Source organism: Pteropus vampyrus, unplaced genomic scaffold (genome assembly GCF_000151845.1).
Source record: "Pteropus vampyrus isolate Shadow unplaced genomic scaffold, Pvam_2.0 Scaffold41, whole genome shotgun sequence".
NCBI lineage: Eukaryota > Metazoa > Chordata > Mammalia > Chiroptera > Pteropodidae > Pteropus > Pteropus vampyrus.
In genome coordinates this window covers 7,541,146-7,562,044 of record NW_011888822.1, presented here as the reverse complement: position 1 = coordinate 7,562,044, position 20,899 = coordinate 7,541,146, and the positions used below count along the sequence as shown (strand labels likewise).

The window sequence follows — 20,899 nt, the reverse complement described above, 5'->3', positions numbered from 1 at the left end:
AAAAAAACATACTTCAATTTCGACAAAATCTAATGAAATAATGCACTTTGGTGATACGCTATTTTATTTTTAAACCTCATGTAATCTGTTTAGTATGTGGTATGACTTTGAGGAGAAATTAAAAGGTTCTATAATAGTAATATCACTTATCATCTCCACCGTGTAGTAAAAGTGGGTAAGGGTGAGTGAGTGAAGCAATAGCTTTCTCTTTCAGAACACAGACACATTCTGTTTAAAGCTGGAAAGGACTTGGTATGACAACTGTCATACTCCGTGAGGGATATTCTCTCCTCTCCCACAGCCCCACCCTCAGTCCTGTATATTAGAATTACCTGTTGTGGTTGTCTTACTAAGTGCACCTATTCCTTACTTTGAGATTGCTATCATTTTGAGCCACTGTTACTTTTGCAAGTATGTTGTATTAGCGAGGTATGTTGGGGCACCCAAGTGTGGATAGGGTACACACAAACGTTCACATACACATACACAGCACGCACACATAGAGCAAAGTGACCTGTATCAGTCATGAACTTGAGTGGCAGAGCTGAGGCTAGAACCTAACTTTCCTCCTATCAGTCTGTTCACCTTCACTATGCCCCACTCGTGTATTGAGGCATCAGAACTTGCAAAATAAAATGTGAGGATCCTTGTTCAAATTTCAAGTCAGCTACAGCAGAGACCAAGAGTGGGACCCTTCTGAGTATGAGGCCCCATGCAATTACACAGGTCACACACACCAGCCCTGAGAATCACACATGGTTAGAAGGCCTCATCATAACCATGAATTAGGGCCCAGCGTTTTGGGAGGCAACTGTTTTCTCTGCTGACACGGCATCACAGATGACGATCTCCGCCAGTGTGCCATGCTTGGGGAAACTGAGGCAGTACATTCTGGTTTTACTTTTCAGAGCGTTGTGTGGAAAATTCTTGACATGACCAAAAAAAAAAAAATCACCAGCTGGTTGTTAGTGTACCATGAGAGGGTCTATCCTGTATCCAAAAAAGACGCTGAGCTGGAGGGAGATTGGAATATTGGCGATCATTAGCTCCTCCACTCTAAGGATACAAAGCCTTTCTAAATGTTAAGGACGCACACACACAAAACTGGTTATGGTTATTTTTCTTTCCCATCACCTCTCAGGTAGATGCAAGAACTATTTAAAACTCAAAAGTGTTTTTTTTGTTGTTTGTTTTTGTTTTTGTTTTTTAATTTGGTTTTGTTTAGCCTGGCACTGTACTTTTATTTCCCTTTTATATCTGCTTTTCCTCTGTGATTTCTGCAAAATTTGTCCACAGAGACCATAATTAGTATTTTTTGTTGGTAAGAATTCATTGTTTTTTTATGGACACTTGAGTTTTTAGATTAGAGTTTGTGATATGTTTTAAAAGTATATAAAATTACACAAAAAAGATTCACACTATACATACACACATAAAATTAGTTCGTAGATAAGTTCCTGAAATGTTGGTAATAAGTGCGTTCTTGTAAATTGAGTCATTGCCAGGAAACTACTAGAGTGATTTATTTTTAATAAAAAAGTTTATTTTTTTTCTGATTGCGAAATTGACTAACATATGTAAAAAGTTCTAGTAGTGAGGAAATATAAAAATTAGAAAGTAAGAGTTCCTTGTATGTCTCACCACCCAGAAATAATTGTCATACATTGTTTCAGTCCTTTTTCTGTGTAAAATGTATATTACCACATTTGTATAACATTAACATTTCATATGACTTTAAGGAACATGCATTATTTTAGCTATAGATTCTTGGACATCAATCAGAAGTCCCTGGATTATACAAGCTTTAGATTACTAAATTAGTTTGAGAAGTTACTTGGACACATACATACATCTATACGTAATGGATATATTTTTTTTCTAAATCTGTGGCAATATGTTTGCACTGTGCTCTTTGAGATAGTAATAGTGGAGGTGAGGCAGTGATATTCATTGTGTGCTCCGTGATTCAGTTCCAGTGAAGGGTACTGGTCCGCAATGAGATAAGTTCAAAAACTGAGAGTATACTTTTAATCTTACCTAATCACAATCATGTCACAAATAGTTTGTGCACTGCCATTTATCCATAGACCACAATTTGAGTAGCAAATATTAAAAAAAAGAAAACAGGTTCAGTGGTCGAATTAGCATTAAGTAAGTTAAAAAGCTTTCTATTGGAGGGCTCTGCAAAAAGGCTAAATTGATGATATCCTTTGTGTCAGCCACAGATGAAACTTTTTTGAAATACATATAACAGCTTCTCATGGGGTGAGTGTTTATGAAGTCTATTAAGATTCTCTCTCTGCAATAATTCCTAAAGTATTCTGACATCCTGGGTCATAGGATGGCATAACAATGTAAAAAAATTAATTTTTATATAAAATTTTTTGAATTACCTATTGATAATCATCATTTCCTGGGGATGGTTTCCTAAAGAGCTTGAAGAGTTTGACACAGCAGCTAGTCTTTAAAAATAGAAATTTGATGGAATCCAAAGCACATCTGTCAACATTTTAGAATAAGAATAGGACTCTTGAATGATACTTGTCCTAAAAAGTTATAATGTTGTGATACTTCTAAGAATAACTAGTAAAAGTCATTAAGTCCTATTTATTGGACTAGCTCTGAATCAGAAAGTAAACTTGAAATCAGAGTGGTTCTAGGTAATCCTAATACCATATGCCAAGAAATATTTCTTACATACTCATGAGCTACCATTTATGGGAAAATAATTGATATGAAGCCCCTTGTAAGATATTTTATTTTAAACTAGTGAAAAATTCCATAAAAGTTTGAAAAGGAGTTCTATTTTTATTGCATTATAGCTTTTTAGATTATCATATATTTATCCCATTTCATGTGACTTAAAACTTAGTAATTTTATGGCATGGGTAGCTAAAATCTAATATATTTATCTGTAACTCTTTTTTTTTTGTGAAACCTATTATTAAAGTAGTTTTAGGAAAAGCAATGTAAGTGCTTTTATTATTTTCTCTTCCAGTACTGATTATTTATAAATGTTGTTGTTTTCTTTTAAAAATCATCCAACCCATCTTTTACCATTCTTTTTGGGAGTGTAAATTGATGCAGCCTCTCTCTCCAGGGCAATTTGAGATTTTCTACCAAATTTTAAATATGAAGAGTCTAAAACCTAGTCATTTTACTTCTAGGTACTTTATCTACAGGGATACAAAAACAAATGAGCAAAGATATATGTACAAAAATAATCACTGCAGTAGCATTTTAGAAAAATTGAGCCCTTATAAATGTAGGGACATTACTAAATAAATTTTGACATAAAATTACCATATAGTCACAATGAAGAAAGAGGACCTTGGAAGGATGTCTAAGTTATAGTATTAAGATTAAAAAAAAGAAGAAGAAACAAAGGCCTGCAAGTATACATAATGTGCTTGTGCGTGCAAGATCAATCCATTGCTGTACTGCTTGCAGATGTATAGAAAAAAGACTAAACAGTTAATAGTGATTTTCTTGCTAGGGTTGCTGTGCAGAGTTGTTAAGGTTGTGTAGAGCCAAAAGGACACTCGTCTGAGGCAGCGAGTGGGGAGCACATCTTTCCATTCCACTTGCCTTTTGCTCAGTCATGGTCCTGACATGTGACCATATCCTCCCAGAAGAAGAGGCAACTTTTTTCGATTATCACAAAGATTCCATATGGTCTCATGATCATGCTGACTAGTGTGGCCCAGGGGTCATATATGTGCAGCAGGGGGCTGCTTTCACTGTTTCATTTATATACTTTTGGTATCATTTGCATTCATTTTGAACAAGCAAAAAATGTTTGTAATTTCAAAGAAAGTATAAATTGAAATAAAAATACAGTAATCCAAGAGGCAGAAGTATACAAACATATGAAGCATCAGACATACTGTAAAAAGAATCCTCCTTTGGCAACCAAACCGGGTTTTCTACCAGTGCAATTTGAGAAAAATCAGTGTGGTAATATATATGTACTGTTAATGTCTCAAATTAAAATAACAGCTGCTTCCCTGGAGTTTTTCTTAAGTGTCAGGATTTCTCAAGGAACTAAAAAAGAAGATTAAAGTGAGAAGGTTCCTTGAGGCAAACCAATACTTGTCACTTGAACAAGTTAACAGGATCAATTAAGGAGGTGAAAATGGGCATTGTGCACCATGGGAGCAGAACTCTCAAATCTCTGGAAGCAAACTCACTGGGTTTAAAGAGCCTGAAAATGAAGCTGTTTGATTTGTGTAGCAAGTTTGTATAGATTTCCAAATGGAGATTAGTTTGGTGCTGAATTAATCTGACTTTACTACTAATGTGGTAGGTGATGGTTGCTGAAGCCTTGGACATATCCAGAGAAACCTATTTTGCGATTCTGATGGACCGGTCCTACAATGGCCCCGTGCTGGTGGGCAGCCCCCAAGGGGGCATCGACATTGAAGAGGTGGCAGCTTCAAATCCAGAACTTATTTTTAAGGTATGTTTAGATTCCTGGCTATGCTTTGCTCATTGATTGCTGTTGTAGAAGCTGTTAAATATTTTATGTGGCCTCTGAGACTGGTCGCAATATATCTCTTTCTGGGACTTAAGGCATGACGATACTGAGTTCTTTTTCTTACTGGGCATCCAGTTGAAAGTTGAGTAGAACCAAGGTATTCACTATTCAAGGTTTTTTCCTCTACTTTTTCCTTCCCTCCCTTCCTTCTTTCCTCCTTCCTGCCTTTTCTTCCTCCCCCATTTCTTTCCATTCAACCTGCCCTAAGAATTAACCAGTGGAAGAGGACTGATATTTCCATTTCCTCTTGGTTACCTTTACCCATTCAGCAGTATGTATGATCTAGAAAACCTTTCCAAGGAGACTAGATGTGACCTAGAGACTGCCTCGATGTCTCTCAACAATATTGATATAAAATAGAATCCTTCTAAAGTCCAGATTCTTCGTTTCTTTCCACTCTTTAAATTGTTTTCCTTTTATTGATATTAAGTTTCTACTCAGAAGTATTCGAGATCAAACCTTCACTAGCTAGCAAGTTTCTCAGTGTTTTTAAGCTTTATTTTTTGAATCAGTAAAATGAAAATGGGGGTAATTGCTACCTCATAGAATTGTGAGGCTTAAATGAGGCGATATGTATAAAGTGCTTCTCAAGCTACCTCAGCTATAGGAAAAAAATATATAAGGGCTTATGAACTATAATTCCAGTTTTTAATCCTAGGTCCTTAGCATCAAAAATTCAGATAAAAATTTGTTACAGAAATACTCATTATTTCATTTAGAAAGTGATTTTGTTTCCCTTCAAAATACGGGAAATTTACTTCTTGAAACTCTTTGTGTAAAGTACTGATACTTTGGTTTAAAAAATATTTTTATCAACTTTACATATTTCATTTAACTGCCTTGGAAGTTAAATTGAGACTTTACCTGCTGGTTTATGAATACAGGTGTTACCTCTGCACTTCAAAAGTAAAGCTTTCCTTTTGTAAGCCAAAATGGAGCAAAGCAAAGAAACTTTTACCTTAGGACACATCTTGCTAATGGATGCTCAGAATAAGATAAGGTAAAACACAGATGCTCACAGAGACAGTTCAGAGCTATGGCAGCTTGATGCTGAGATGCCGAGTGTAGTTCCCAGGGAAGGAGCTTGGTGGGGCCACTCTCCCTGTCCAGGGTGCATCCTGCCTCTGTAACGGCTCCCTGCAAAACAAATGCTGGACACTATTTTAGCTTTTTGCCTTTTTTTTTCTTGTAAAAGTGAAAATCCTCTTCAGGTTTCTTTTGGTTATAGAAAACAAATAAAAGCGAAGTGCTGTAAAGCAAACTTTCAAAAAGCAGGGATACCTGTAACACCTAGCCATTTTCAAAATTAACATGATATAAAATAAGCAATTCCATTTATTAAGAGAATGCATGAAATAACGTACATATATGAACAGTGCTCGGTATCTAGGAGAAAAATGGCACTTTGTAAAGCTAAGGTATTCATAATTATTATCATCAATAGAATGTTTAAATCATAAGGTAATATTTAACCTATGTGACAAGCTTTAAACTTAACAGCAGTATTAGGCAGGAAAACCTTACTTTGGAAGGCTTCCAAAAGATGTCATAAAAATTTACTGACTAAATATTCGTCAGTGCCATCTGTATAGTAATTAAAAGTGAAAATTGGCATCTGATTGTTTTGTCAGCATGCCACCCTGAAGAATTATATAGTTTTTAGAAAGGCGGTTTTATAGATGGTCTGCTAATTAAAACATACCCTATAGGCATCTGCAGTAGCCACATTCAGAGAGCTCTGGAAATGTGCCACACTTTAATTAGTCATTTGCAACTAAATACGAAGCATTTTCTTTTGAGGTTGTAAGTCTTCTCACTTGACTGTCTGAATTTTGTTTATTTGATTCTTTTTTACCAGGAGCAAATTGACATTATTGAAGGGATAAAGGACAGTCAAGCTCAGCGGATGGCAGAAAATTTAGGCTTCCTTGGGCCTTTGAAAAACCAGGTACATAAACATTTGGAGGCCAGTGTGTCTGACTTGTTTCAGAAAACATTTGAAAACTTGCTTAATTGTCTCTAATGTTTGTGATTACCAGGAAACAAGATTATTAATTGTTTTATATTTTTTTCCTACAGTTGTATATGATGAAGAAATTATTTCCCTGATGTTCTAAAAGAGGATATTTATCGTGTATGTGTGATATGTATGTGTGCGTGTGTGCGTGTGTGCGGTCACAGACACATTCTTACGTATGTTAGTCTCTATTTTTTCCATAGCATTGCAGCACCACCGAATGAATTGTAAGAGGCAGTGTAGTGGTTAGAAGCACAGGCTATCGAGTCAGGCAGACCTGAATTTGAATCCTGTACTGCTACCCAGAGCATGTGTGATTCAGCCCATCTACACGTCAGTTTCATTATCTGTAAAATGGGAATGATGAAATCCTGAGACGTTAGAATGAGGATTGAGTACACTGATGTGTGAAAGTGCTTATTCAGTACTTTGTAGAGGTCAGTTGTTGTTATTAATTATACACATTACTTTGACTGCTATTGTTTCATAGCTAATGGCCATTTGAGTGAGTATGAATGGGATGAAGGTGATATTTTATTAAAAACAGCTTAAAATATGCCAATTTAGTAATTATCTCCATTGATTTCAAAGACAGAACAGCTGGCCTCCAAGTTATTAAGGAAGAGTCTGTCTCGAGCATCACAGTCTTGCATTGCCCTTGGTCTAGCCTGTGGAGCCTAATCATGTGTCTACATAAGCAAGCTTACTTGTCTCACAGCTAAGTCAAAAGAGCTTAGTGGCTATTGTTTTCCTCCTTCATTACTAAGTGTCTGTGTGTATGTGTGTGTGCATGTGTGTCTGTGTGTATCTGTGTGTGTGTTTGTTCTCCTAGGGCTCTGGATGGTTACAGAGCATTTCCTTTAATTTAGTTGGGCAGCATCCCTTCAGCAAAAGAGTAGATTTTACTTTTCGTCTTTACTTTTTCTTTTGATTGATTCTATTTCTAGAAGTTTAAGAGTAAGAATAAGGCAAATCATAGAAGGTGAAGCAGAATAAGACTTTAAAGTACATATATGTTTAAATTAAGAGAAGAAAGCACCTATTTGAAGATGGAAGGAAAGGACCTTTTAGAAAGTAAAAGATTCAGGAGGTTAAGGGGAACAGAATCACCTGGGACTAAACTTCAGAAGTTATAGAGTCAGGATTCCAGGAAAAATTAGAGGAACTAATTGTCATTTCTGACAAAGAGATGCCAGGATAGTGATCTTTCGAAAGGAAGACACTGGACGATTTCTAAGTAAGGGCTATAGTGGTTGATTTTACCTCTTGAGAATGAGACCACTAACTATATTATTTATTAAGAGACTTGTTGTGTAGGGGTGGTGGTCACCGAGAGCCACGCTCCCACATAGTGGCTCACTGTGTTCTCTCTACCCAGTCCTACAGTCAGCTCCAGAATGTGCTCAGTAATCCTGTTTATGTTTTCCATATCCTTTTGCATATCTGTATTTCTCTTGGGCATTTGCAGTCATATCTGCTGGATACTAATTTGTACCATAGCAGGGACTTTTTTGATCTTCCTCACTACTGTGTCGCCAGCAAAATGCCTTACATATACATGTATTAAGTGCCTAAGAAACATCTGCTATATGCATGAATAACTGAAACAACACATCTAGGATGTTCGCTTTGAAGAAATTTCTCAGGAGTTAGTGATAGGTAGCTGTAAGTGGCAGGAGGATAAATCTGGAGTGGGCCAGATCTGCTGACCACATAGTTTGAAAGCTCAGGAGATGAACATAACAGAGAGTTCCAGGGAAGGCAATAATAGTATTACATATGTCATAAGAGCCCCCCCCCATATGATTAGAAGAAATTAAGACTTATTTATAGCTGTTAAATGGCTGAATCATGTTTTCCCAGTGCCCCAGACACTCTAAGTTTTAAGTGAGTCAGCTACAGAAGGAAAACGAACATGCACGTTCTCAGGAGTCATTAATAGCTGACTGTCATTATATTTTTTTAGCTTAGTGTATTAAGGAAAGGAAAGAAAATTTTTAATTCATATTTTTTTCTCCTTTCATTGCTGACTACATAAAAGGCTTTAAATCTTCATTTAAATCAGCAAAGTTGGAGTGAGCATTGAGTGGGTGCTGCTTGCTCTGCTGGGCCCTGGGCAGCTGAGACAAAGTGTACTAGCCGTTGTTCTTCAGGGACTCACTGAGCAGAGATCAGCCTACTGACAATGATTATAGGAAGAGGGAATGTGAAAGAGAGGGAGAGAGAGAGAGGGTGATCTTAGTTGTAGGTGTGTTAGAATTTGTTCATTTAGGGATACTGGTTATATTTGTATAGTAGAAAGTGGAATATATGACACAGATTACACTAGAGTTATAGATTTGGGAATCTCTGCTTTGTGATGCTTCTTCAAGCCATGGAAGTTGGTGAAATGTTCCAGAAAGCCAGTGGAGGAGGCACCTGAGAAGAGAAAATATTTTAAATGATCATTAAGGTTATCCATTGCTGACCCTTTGATAAAGAAACATTATCTTAGAGGTCCCTTAGATTCAGTATGACTTGAAAGTTACTTAATTTTCGTCTAGGATATGGTTTAGGCATTTAGAGATACTTCACTCATGAATGAACAACATATAAAACAATTATCTTATAAATTTAATATCTTTCCTGTGACTCATGCCTGTTGTCTCTAAAATGTGATGTAAGGTTTAACAAATGTAAATATCATCTTGCATAAAAACTACCAAGTATGTGTTCCTGATGAAAATCTACTTTAGCAAGGATTCGCTGAAAAGACTAAAGCTACAGGAGAGCTGAATATGACTAAAAATTTAATTTTGTAAAGAGCGTCTTAGTTATCATCTATACTATTAATTCCTGAACACATTGGCACCATAAATTGTCAACATGTGCCTCTAGAATTTAAGCTGATGAAATGATCCAACTGGCCAAGTTAATACCCGCTCACTAACACCTCTAGGAGTGGTTTGTACTTCTGGCTAGCTTTAAGAACCATATGTGAATGTTGATGATACTAGTTTCTGGAATGCAAGAAAAGTATTTAAAAATTTTTTAACCTGTTAAAACATTTTTGAAGATACTTGTAAATTGTCAGGGTTTCAACCATATGGCCTCAAGGATATTTGATTTTAGGCATTTTAATTTTTTAATTACTTAACAAATGGCCTTAAAATAACATTGATTAGTAGCAAAAGGAAAGAAAAATTTTCTCTATAGTATGGTTATGAACTGAAGAAGTAGATAGCAGTAGCAAACTGGCTGATTGTAAGTTACTAAGCAGAATGTTTTGTGTTTTTTTTTTGACTAATGTTTAATTTCTTTTTAAAATTTGAACACATTTAGGAAGCGGGGGAGCTAATTTCAACTTGCCACAGGCCCTGCCATTTCCTATTATTACACCTGGTCAGACTGATGCATTGCCTACCCAGCCCTTATAGTCATTTAATGTATAGCCTCTGGAATAAGGCATATTCTGTCTCCAAGCCAGGCTGGTTCTCCCTTGTAGATCTTACAACACAGATCTAATCCTGCTCAAAATCCATTTATTGTTTCTCTTTGTACGAGAATAATTATAATAGTGAATAACCTCCCCTCCCCTCAATGCTGTGTTGATGTGTAATTACAATGACATTAATGTGCAGAAAATTCAGGTTTTATTCTAAGCTAGGTTGATATAGGCTTAAGAAGTTTTGAAGTGACCCAACTGTCCACTGACAAATGAATGGATAAACAAAATATGGTATATACATAAAATAGAAGGTTTTCAGCCTTGAAAAAGAGGGAGATTCTGACATGTGCTGCACTATAGATGAGCCTGAAGGACATTGTGCTAAGTGAAATTAGCCAGTTAGAAAAAGACAAATAGGTATGATTCCGTTTGAGATATCTAGAATATTCAAATATATAGTTATAGAAAGTGGACTGGGGGAGGGAAGAAGGGAGAGTCTTTTAATGAGTATAGAGTTCCAGTTTTGCAGGATAAAAAAGTTCTGGAGCTTGGTTGCTCAAAAATGTGAATATAATTGACAACGTTGAACTGTACACTTAAAAATGATTGAGATAGTGAATTTTATGTTATGCATATTTTTTTATAAAAAGATTTAAGTAGTTGGGATAAGTTCTTATATATTTATGCACCAAGAAGTTATTTCTATTATGTACTGTCTCTTTGTTATTAAGTTAGTCATTAATTCAACTAATATTTATTGAGTGTTAACTCTGTGCAGAGGCTGTATAAGTAATAGTAGGTGTCGCAGTGTCCAGGAATAGACATTATGCCTCTCTCATGCAGCTCAAATTGCAAGCTCAAATTGATGATCTAGAAGATCTCTAAAAGTACAAAAAAATATTCGATAGTGTGTTACTTATCAGCTTTGCACTGTAACTCAAAATCTTTTTGGATTAAAAAAATAAATGCTAAATAAAGGAAATCTTAAAGAGTATTTGAAAAAATAATGGGAGGATTGTTTTAATACTCTCAGAGTGGGACCAGCCTTTTTGAAGTCTGACAATAAGTCAGAAGCTATAAAAGAGGGACATTATTATTATCAAATTCCCATGTGGCAGAAGTAACAAAAATATGGATAACAGATAAACATTAAAAGAGAAAAGTATTTGCATTTGTTATTAGATGAAGAGCTAATTTCCCTCATATAAAATCATCTCTTATAAAATAATAAGAAAAAGACTAAAGTTTTCAAAAAAAAATGAGCGAAAGTCATAGAAAAAGAAATACAAATGTTTCTTCAGCTCATGGAATTATTCTGAAACATTCCTTAATAAGATCGAGTCAAAACTATATATGAAATGCCCATTTTTCACCTAACACACTGGCAAAGATCAGATAGGTAATGATCGTGAATTAGAACAACAGCCTCTATGATCCTGGTTTGTAGGAGGGGAGATTATTGACACTTTCTACCAAGAACAATTTATGATAATCTTTTATTATTAAAATGCCCACAACTTTTTTGCTCCACTCTTGGAAATGTATCCTATAGATGTTTAATCACATGTATGATATACATACAAAGATAGGTAAGGCAACATTTGATGGAATGTCCAATTATTGGAAACCAAATGGCTATTATTAAAGATAGGTAAAATAATGAATTATGATACATCCATATAATAAGATATGCAGCCATTTAAAAGAATAAGATTGCTTTATTTGCACTGCTAATGAAGGCTCTTCAAATTCTATGAAGGCATAGAACCAGATTTGTTTTTTTTTAAAAAGATGAATGAAGAATATGTATGCATAGTTGCATATGTATAGAATATCTCTCAGTGTAGCAACAACTAATAAGGTGACTGCTGCAAGAGTTGAGATGGGGAGCAGCGAGTCCGGTTAAGGTTCAGAGAAAACCCTTTGTGTGCCTTGGGGACTTTGTATCATGTATGTGTATTATCGAACCAGAAAAAAATTAATATTAAAAAATATTTAGTCTTAACTTATTATGTATGTTTGCTTACTTATGTCCACTGGGTTTCAAATTACGATTTTAGGAAGTTTACAACTACATATAAAATAAATTAAGATAACATGAATTGCATCTCCAGGAATTCTTCAGTCAGTACTGGGACAAAGAAACCATTCTCAGTATTTAGGCCAGAGAGACTTTATTCTAAGGAATTGGTTACATAGATACATAGATATGTGTAGAGCTGAGACCTTTCAGAGTGGACAGAGAGGCAATGTAGAGCTAAATAGCAACATGTAATTGTGGCTAACTGTGTGACTGAGGAACAAGGAATAAGGCGGTGGTGTTCTGTATTGGGATACAGAAGGTAGAACTCTGGTGGGCCTCTCTGGTGGGAGCTAAAGTCAGAGGAGGAGATGCTACACAAGGCAGAAAGAGAGGGGAAGAAATACCCCAGCTTTTGCCTTCCTCCCACCTCCTGTCTCCCACTGCTGCTTCCCATTGGCTGAATTAAGTTGGAAGCAGCTGGCCCAAGAGCCTTGGAAACTCAGCCTACAAGTGTCAGCTCCCTCATATACAGGGTAGAGATGGGATAAAGCTGTTTATGTTGGCAAAGGGAAAATCATGGCTAGGAAATAAGATGGAGCCGAGAATGAGACTGATAGCCAACATTCAGCCATGATTGCACAGTCTTGCTGTTCTGCATCACAGGCTCTGTACACCATAGGTATGAGGTTTCTAGGGTGGTATCGTGCCTCATTTATGATGTCTTCCCCTAGCCCCAGTTCACACAATGCCAGCATGTTATGATATAGGCAGTTAATAAATCTTGGTTGAAAAGAATGAATGAATGAGTAAACTTCAAACAGAGCAAGAAAAATGAAGTCAGGGCATCACGTCCAGGAAACTTTGGATATTCCTACTCTTTGTGGTTTATGGGACAAATTGTTTTCAGTTTGAAATGTGCTGTTCAGTAACTGTACTGTTTAGGACCTCCATCTTCCTCTCTTGCAACAATTTCCATTAAATACTCAGTAATTGTTGTTTCACAGATTATAGGTTTGGATTGATGAATATGATAACTGTTTTATTTCAGCATAATTAGGAAAACCTAGTCATTATAAACTCTCAAAATCATATTTACCTTTTACTTAAATAGAAATCGTTTGTATTAATGATTGTAACTCATATCATGGCATAACTCAGCTAATAGGGACATGATAATTTACAAAGATTAACAGCGTTTTTAGGCTGTACTGAAAATATTTTGTTTTCTTGATAATGGTCTTTTCTGGTGTCTAGAGGAAAGTTGAGCAATTCCTTCTAATGAATAGCAGTAGAAATTAAATAATTATGCTTTTCTGTTTTTTCCTTCAGAAAACCTAACTGAAAATAAAGACATAACTTGTTATTTTGAAGGTTTCATTAATCCAACAAAATAAGTGTTCGTTTACTGCTTTGGTGTAATTTCATTTCACTTGATCGCATTTAGGCTGCAGATCAAATTAAGAAGCTGTATAATCTCTTCCTGAAAATTGATGCTACTCAGGTGGAAGTGAATCCCTTTGGTGAAACTCCAGAAGGACAAGGTAAAAAAAATAAATGAGAGAAAACAAATGAATATAATTATTCATGCAAACTATAAATTAAATTGTACAAAAGACCGCAGCTTTGCATTAATTCCTTTCAGTAATTTAATTTCTACCATAGTTTCAAATGTCCCCATGATGCAGTTGAACATTTCAGCACTTGAGTTTGTTTGTAGGCAAATGCCAAGCCTCAGAGGAAGCTACTTATGTTTTGTTTAGAAACATCCATCTACCAGCATCCTCTTATTTTTTCAAGGCCCATCACTATGGTAAAGATTTGAGTGGAAACAGGAGTCACTGCACTTGGGTGTAATGAATGTACCTGCTTTTATGGAATTGGAACCGCTTGAAGCTTTTTAGTTTACTTAAATATATATAAATTCACCTTGTGTCCGCTGTTGGAGTTCCATCATCATGGTGAAGTTCTTAGTGCCCTACTGTCCACCTCTTTCACCTTACTTGATTACCAGCTTCTGCTTCAGGTGGGAGAAGGAGGCCTTTTTGTGGGGAAGGTTTTTTATATCCATCAGGTAATTGTAGACTATAACTGTTTTATATCTCAGGACCTACTACTACTACACTTTGTCTTGCATACAGCAATTATTCAATAAGTTCTTATTAATTTGATTGAAAAAGCTTGTGTATGTGCATGTGTTTGGGGGTAGGGGTGGGAGAACAGTTGGATAAGATAGTGATAACTGAAAGTAAGTTCCATGAACCTTATCTTTTTTGGTCCATTTCACCCCTAATGTCTTACATGCTAGTCTCTTTGCCTAGAATGTTGTGGTAAGTCAGTAAAGGGGGATTTGCCATTAGATTGGTTAACGAGGTAATCTGTTATGTGCATATACAACCAAGTTGTAGACCAAACTGGATGATTCAGTGTTTTACAGAGGGGCCACTGTTCAAATTATGGATCTGCCGTGTTCTCGCTACAGATCTAGGCTAAGTCTCTTGATTTGTTTTTGCTTTTGTTTTTGTTTTAATAGAAAAGGGTGATAAAAATGATAACTATCTTGTAGGGTAGTTCTCAAAATGAGGAGACTGGTGTTTGTGTAAGCATCCAGTGTCAGATACAAAATCAGCTAGTCCTTGACATTCATAATATGTAGTTCCTCTTCTCAAGTAGTACGACAGTATTCCAGGAAAGATACGGATTTCATCTGTTTGTCTATTTTGTTGTTGTTGCTATTGTTTTAAATATTTCAAATTAGGATAGGAAAAGAGCTCATGTTTAGGAAGCCATTGAAAATAATATATTTCATGGTTTACACAAGTGACCACCAGATAAAAAATCTGTGGTAGGTCATTTATAAACAAGCTACCTTATTCATAAATACTTTTAAAATTTCATCTGTCTGTGAAATCATCTCATATAGTGAAGAAAGGAAGGGGAAGAAAACTTTTTAAACTCTTATGCCAGCCACTATGATAAACTTTTAATATATTTTTTTTATTACTTACATTTTCTTTTTTATTACTCACAGCAACCTTGCAAAGTTAGGAGTTATCTCCATTTTATAGGAGGTTGAAAAATTAATGTGACTACCCTATGAGCAGCTAGATTTGACCTGGAGCTGGGATTTGAACCCATGTCTTTCTCATTACAGTATGTATGTTGATTCTGATATGCCAGGCTGAGTAATAGTAACCTGCCCTCTTTTCTACTTTTTCCTTCTTAAATTATTAATTTGCTTTCACCCAAGCGATCTAAAAGTAGTCTTTGGTTTAGCACTATCAGTCAAAATTTATTCTGCATTGAGCGACTGATAATTAAATCCAAGAAATGAAAGAGAAAGAAGTTCAATATAAGTTCTTACAGGCCATATATTGCTTTTTAAACTAGTATGCACAAGCAACCTAGTTATTTCATATTCAAAAAAATGGAAATTCAGTCATGGAGTGGGATAAAAGTCAGGCTTTACTACTATTTTCATTCAATCCTTTGGGAAGTTGACAGTCACAGATTGTAGTCTGACAGCAGAGAATAGGGATATGAGAACCTTTTCATAAAGGGTGTTTATAAAACTTATGAAATCCGAAGATTTCTTCTTAAATATTAAGAGAAAGAAAAATTCTTGACCTTTTTTTGAAGGAATCATCATAAAATATATTCCATGTATACAGTTCATTAAAACATCTTATGTGATATTTTTAAGAGCAAAATTATCTTTAGCTATTAATTTGTTCATTGTACCATAAAAGTTCAGCTGTTGAATTATAATCACAATTAAATGAGTGTGTTGGTTTATAACTCTAATGAGCAGTAGTCAAATTAAACCCAATTAGGAAACAGTGATTAATGACCAAATGTACAAATTGATCTTCATCATTGTCACAATCCCCTAAGCAATTCTTTATTTAGGAGCTGTAAGAGCAGTCATTTATATCTTAGCAATATTGATAATCTTAATATTTATTTTTTTCACTTATATCAGTAATAGCAGAATATATAACCTTTTACATTAAAACTTTGATTTAACAATTACTCTTTTAATTTAGAAGTTTAAGGAGCTTGGCATCACACCAAACATTTTTACTTTAAACTTATTGTAGAGTCTCTTTGTAAGAGAATTTCTTCAGTCTTCCACTGCTTGTTGAAGAACATATTTTAAAAATCCAGGTGATTGATGATAACTTTGTACAACAGATGATAACTAGGTTGAATGAAGAGCAATGGCTTTGATAACATCTATACTGTGAGGTCACCCATGGGAAATTTTTGATGTGGAGAAAGAACTGCAGTCTAAGAACTATTTTTTCCAATATCATTAATAATCTGTTTCAAAGACTATAATTTGACAATACTGACTGTCATGGAGTTTAGTGACTATTGGGATTTTAATGGTTATTAGTGATGGAAACCAACATGAGCCTAGTTTTTGTTAAAAAGGCCCCGGTTGAGTGAGGGGGACTTATTTTACCCATGTAACAGGGAAGTCTAAAGAGTGGACTGGCTTGAAACATGAAGAGAATCAGGGATTCTTGGGTCTTCCAGCCCTCCTGCCTCTGGAGGCAGCAAATATGACTCCTAGTTCTCATCTCTCCTCCAGCAACCACAGCAGTCTTTCAAATGATTGGTCCCACTTGGGTCACATGTTTATACTTAGACCAGTCACTGAGCTGGAATTATATGGTATAAGAGAAAGGCAGTTTCTTAATAGAAAAAGAGACACTGAATCAAAACATATCTACCAGAATGAGCCTAACTTTTATTGAAATGAAAGGAAACTGTTAATTAGTCAAAGAAAAATTCACTGTTTTCCTTGCTTGTCCAATTGCATTGCCAGAATTAATTCATTAAAACTGTAACTGAGTTAGAGGGAAGGTTTTCTTTATCATTATTTATCTACTTATACATTCATTCATTCATTCATTCATTCATTCATTCATTTTGAAAGCCATTGTGATATTGCACATTTTATTTCATTTCTTCCCACTGTCAGCCAGATCTTTGTGCATACAGACTCCTTTTTTTGGTGTCTTTAAAATAATGTTTCTCAATGGGGAGAATGGACATTTTGCCCCCCAGAGGATATTTGCAACGTCTGAAGACATTTTTTTATTAAGATATAATTGACATATATAACATTATATTAGTTTCAGATATATAGCATAATGATTCAATATGATCACAGTGAGTCTAGTTAATACCTATTTTGTTTGTCACAACTTGGGGTTTGGATTGCTACTTGTTTCTAATGGATAGAGACCAAGGATGATGCTAAACATCCTACAGTGCACAGCACAGCACCCTCTTCCCCCATTATGTCAGTAGTCCCGAGATTAAGAATTCCTGTTCTAAGGCATCTTCATCAGTTGGAGCACAAATCAATTAACTGAGCTAAAGGAATGAAACCCAATCCAAAACTGAGTATCTCACCAATATTCCATGAGGATTAAGGCTGGATTAAAGTTAACTGGCACATCAAATCCCTTTCTTGCTTCAGATTAATTTCCCTAAATAACCACCCTGTTGCTTTGTGTTAGCAAGTGCTCATGTTGTTGGTGGGTGTTTCTCTCTGTTTCTCTCTTTATGCACAAGACTATTTTCAAGAACACTTTCAATTCCCCCCATCCCCAAATCTACCTCCCTCCTTGTATCTATTTTCTCTTTTCGCAGCAACTAAAAAAAAGTTCTAAAATGTATACAACTCTTAGAACATCAATATTTAATGGAAAGTGGGACTAATTTGAAAGTATCAGCATTTTAAGACCACCTTGGCAAAGCACATTTCAATAGCACATTATGGTTATTTATCACAAATCAAATGCAATACATTGCTTGAAGACAGATTATTTTTCAAACTAATTATGACAATCTTACTTCTCGCTGGTTTTATGTTTCTTTTATTTGTGAGTCTGCCCTCTGAAATGTATTTTTCTTTTGTTTAATTCTGTGGCACATTCTTCTGTTAAAACTCTAGGGTCAGAGGCCGCTAACTGCCAGTCATGTTCTTCATGGAAGCTGTTGAATTAGTGGTTCACAGAATCTCACACCACTGAACAAAACAAAAACACCCTATGAATATAAGTACTGCAGCTTTCTTTGATATTTGTTCAGAAGGAAAATTCATTTGTATAATCTATCAAGCATGTAACAATGTGCTTTTGATGGTGAAAATTGTTTTATAAATATTAATAGGTATGTTTTTTCACCCATTTTGTACACAGAATGGCCTTTGTTCAAGTTGAATTTTCTAAAGAATTGAGGTTTCATTAATGTGACATTGAAAATTTCAATGTCTGAACCAAGCTCAGCACCTCCAAAAATACATTTTACCATAGTTTGTTGTTTTATTAAATGTAAAAGGTAAGGTTTGAGCAAGCAAGTTTATTTTATTGCCCTGCTGTTGACATGGACATCAATCAATTTTTTAACACACCAGCTATAAAAGTGTACTTGGAGGGGACTTACAGGGGGGAAATAAACATATGAGTCAATCAATATTCAGGGATTAATCTACTCCTTTTGTGCAAGCTGCAAGTTTTTGTTTATTTTGTTTGTTATACTCTTTTTTTTCAAGCTAGTAGGATGCACTTTTCGAAGTTTCTCCTTCACTTTAATTAATGTGATACCTGAAGCTATTCTATGCAAATGTGACAAGAACTGTGACTTATCCAGGATTGGCAACCTTTTTCTGCAAAGGACCATGTAGTCTGTATTGCAACTACTCTCTGCAGTGGGACTGTCTTGGGACATCAGCTATAGAAATACATAAACAAATAGATGTGGTTGCATTCCAATAAAACCATATTTACGGAAATAGTGAGGTGATTGGAGGGACATACTTTGCCATATTCTTACTTAGATTCTCATTTGGGGCCGTTTTATACCAAGTTTTACATAAGACTTAGGTCGTTCGTAAAGGTGTGGCATTGATTTGAGGGCCAACAAAGGCATGGCTTTCACCCGCAGATTTTAGACAGAAATTTCCTTCTCTATCAATTACAGAGCCTGAAATGCCAACCATTAAAATCCTTCCTGTGGGAAAATTTTTAGGTATTCTGAATTTAGGTAACCTAAACAGATGTAAACTCCAGTAAGCATTAGTTTAGATTTATTCTAAACGGAAGTCTAGGATTATAAGGGAATGGAACAAAGTACAGGTCATTTTTTGTGAGAGGAAGAGAAGAGAATCGTATAGCCTGAGGTGCAACAGTGGGAAGCTCTGAGTATAAGAAAGCACTGTGCACGTAGAGGATGGCGATGGTAATGTTAATAACCAGTGAGTGCCAATTGTCTGTGAAGCTAAGTGCTTTGTATACATTCTCTCCTTCCAGCAACACCATGCAGCAGAAAATACTCTGCTTACCATTTTATAGACAAGGCCACTGAGCCGAAGAGAGGTGATTGGCTACCTGACTAGGAAGTGCCAGAGTTCTAATTCATACCTGTGTGTTTTTGATGCTGGAGTATATTAAAAGATCAAGTTCAAAAAAAAATTTCCAGATGATACAACATTATAAACTGAGATAGGAAGGCAGGAAAGCACTTTGTATCTTCGGGACTACTTTTAAAATATTAAGCAAGTAAAACGAATATGTGTCTAAGACAGTCCATGTTCCTCCTTATTCCTGCCTCCTGCCACCCTCCAAAATGATTTAGGCTTTGAGGATGATAATTCAGTTTTGGATTACCTTTCTTAACTCCTAAGTCTTATTTACTTCTTATTTATGTAGTGTTTTTAACTTCTCAAAGCCCTTGGACATACATATATTGACTGGGTATGTCATATACTTTTCTCTACAAAGAGAGAACAATTGGCAATTGGCAAGGGACCACTATAGATACACTTTTTATCCCAGAAGTATGATACTTGTAGATACATCTTTATTCCTCCCTATAGATATCTTTTTATCTCATAGTAACCATCTTCAAGCTCTGGTTAAACTCTAAAGTTCTCCGAACATGGCCCCCAAATAGTGAACTCATTTCTGTACTTGGCATATACATCACACTACAGGAAGAAGCATCTTTTGAAAATCTGGCTTTGCAGGCATTTAGTTGGAACTGCCTTCTGAACTTTGCATGCATATCCATTAATTATGCTGTCTCTCAAGTAGCTTATAATTGTAGTCTTTGTAAGAGGCAAAGATCAGCCTGGACCTATTTTGATTTACTAGTTTATTGATCTTGACCAAGAATTCTTTTATTTGAAACTCTTCACTTAGGAACTCAATTTGATAGTCTTTGCCCATTCATTTCAAAGGTGTCAGTTATAAGTAGTCTTGCCAATGAGTAATGGAGGAGCTACAGTTAGTAACTGATTAATTAAAATGTATGTGGAAAGCCAAGAATGAAGTTGCTTTTTTTATTGATTATTATACCGGTTATTAACTGCTGAGAAAATGACATTATAGCAAGCAGAGAACATTGGCCAATTCCTTTGATAATTGTAATCTATTCTAAGATTATTGTAAGATACAATAATCTTAATTGTATAATTAAGATTTCAGTATTTTGGAAAGTAATTACTCATTTATTCCATATATTCAAGTGTGTGGGTAAAGCGGTTAGACATTTTGTGGCAAGACTAAAGACTCAGGCAGATAGTAACTTCCATGTGAGATTCTCCCTTGTCAGTCAGTGCTACTTTAAGTAATTCGTGGTTTAGACTTTTATTTATGCTGAGTATTCTTGTGTGCCAGTTCTGCACAGATTTGTATCAAAGTGCTTAGTTATTATGGTAGAGAGGTCCTTGGGAAAAACCTCTACCTAAGGTCTTTAACCTCTGGATGTTATAAGGTAACAATATTTTATTTTAATAGGAAGCATATGGTATTAACAGGCAATAGTCATTGCTTTTGAGTGAAATTCCTGGGTGGTTGTTTCCTTTTTAAGAATTAGGTG

At 35.4% G+C, this 20,899-nt stretch overlaps 1 protein-coding gene across 1 annotated transcript in view; it reads left to right on the top strand.

The window, feature by feature from the left end:
• Positions 1-20,899, top strand: part of SUCLG2 (succinate-CoA ligase GDP-forming beta subunit) — a 267,458-nt gene that overhangs the window by 127,452 nt on the left and 119,107 nt on the right. Inside the window, exons 5-7 of the mRNA XM_011358503.2 lie at positions 4,307-4,459; positions 6,396-6,485; positions 13,449-13,545. Coding sequence (XP_011356805.2) covers positions 4,307-4,459; positions 6,396-6,485; positions 13,449-13,545 — 340 coding nt within the window. The remainder of the gene's footprint in view (positions 1-4,306; positions 4,460-6,395; positions 6,486-13,448; positions 13,546-20,899) is intronic.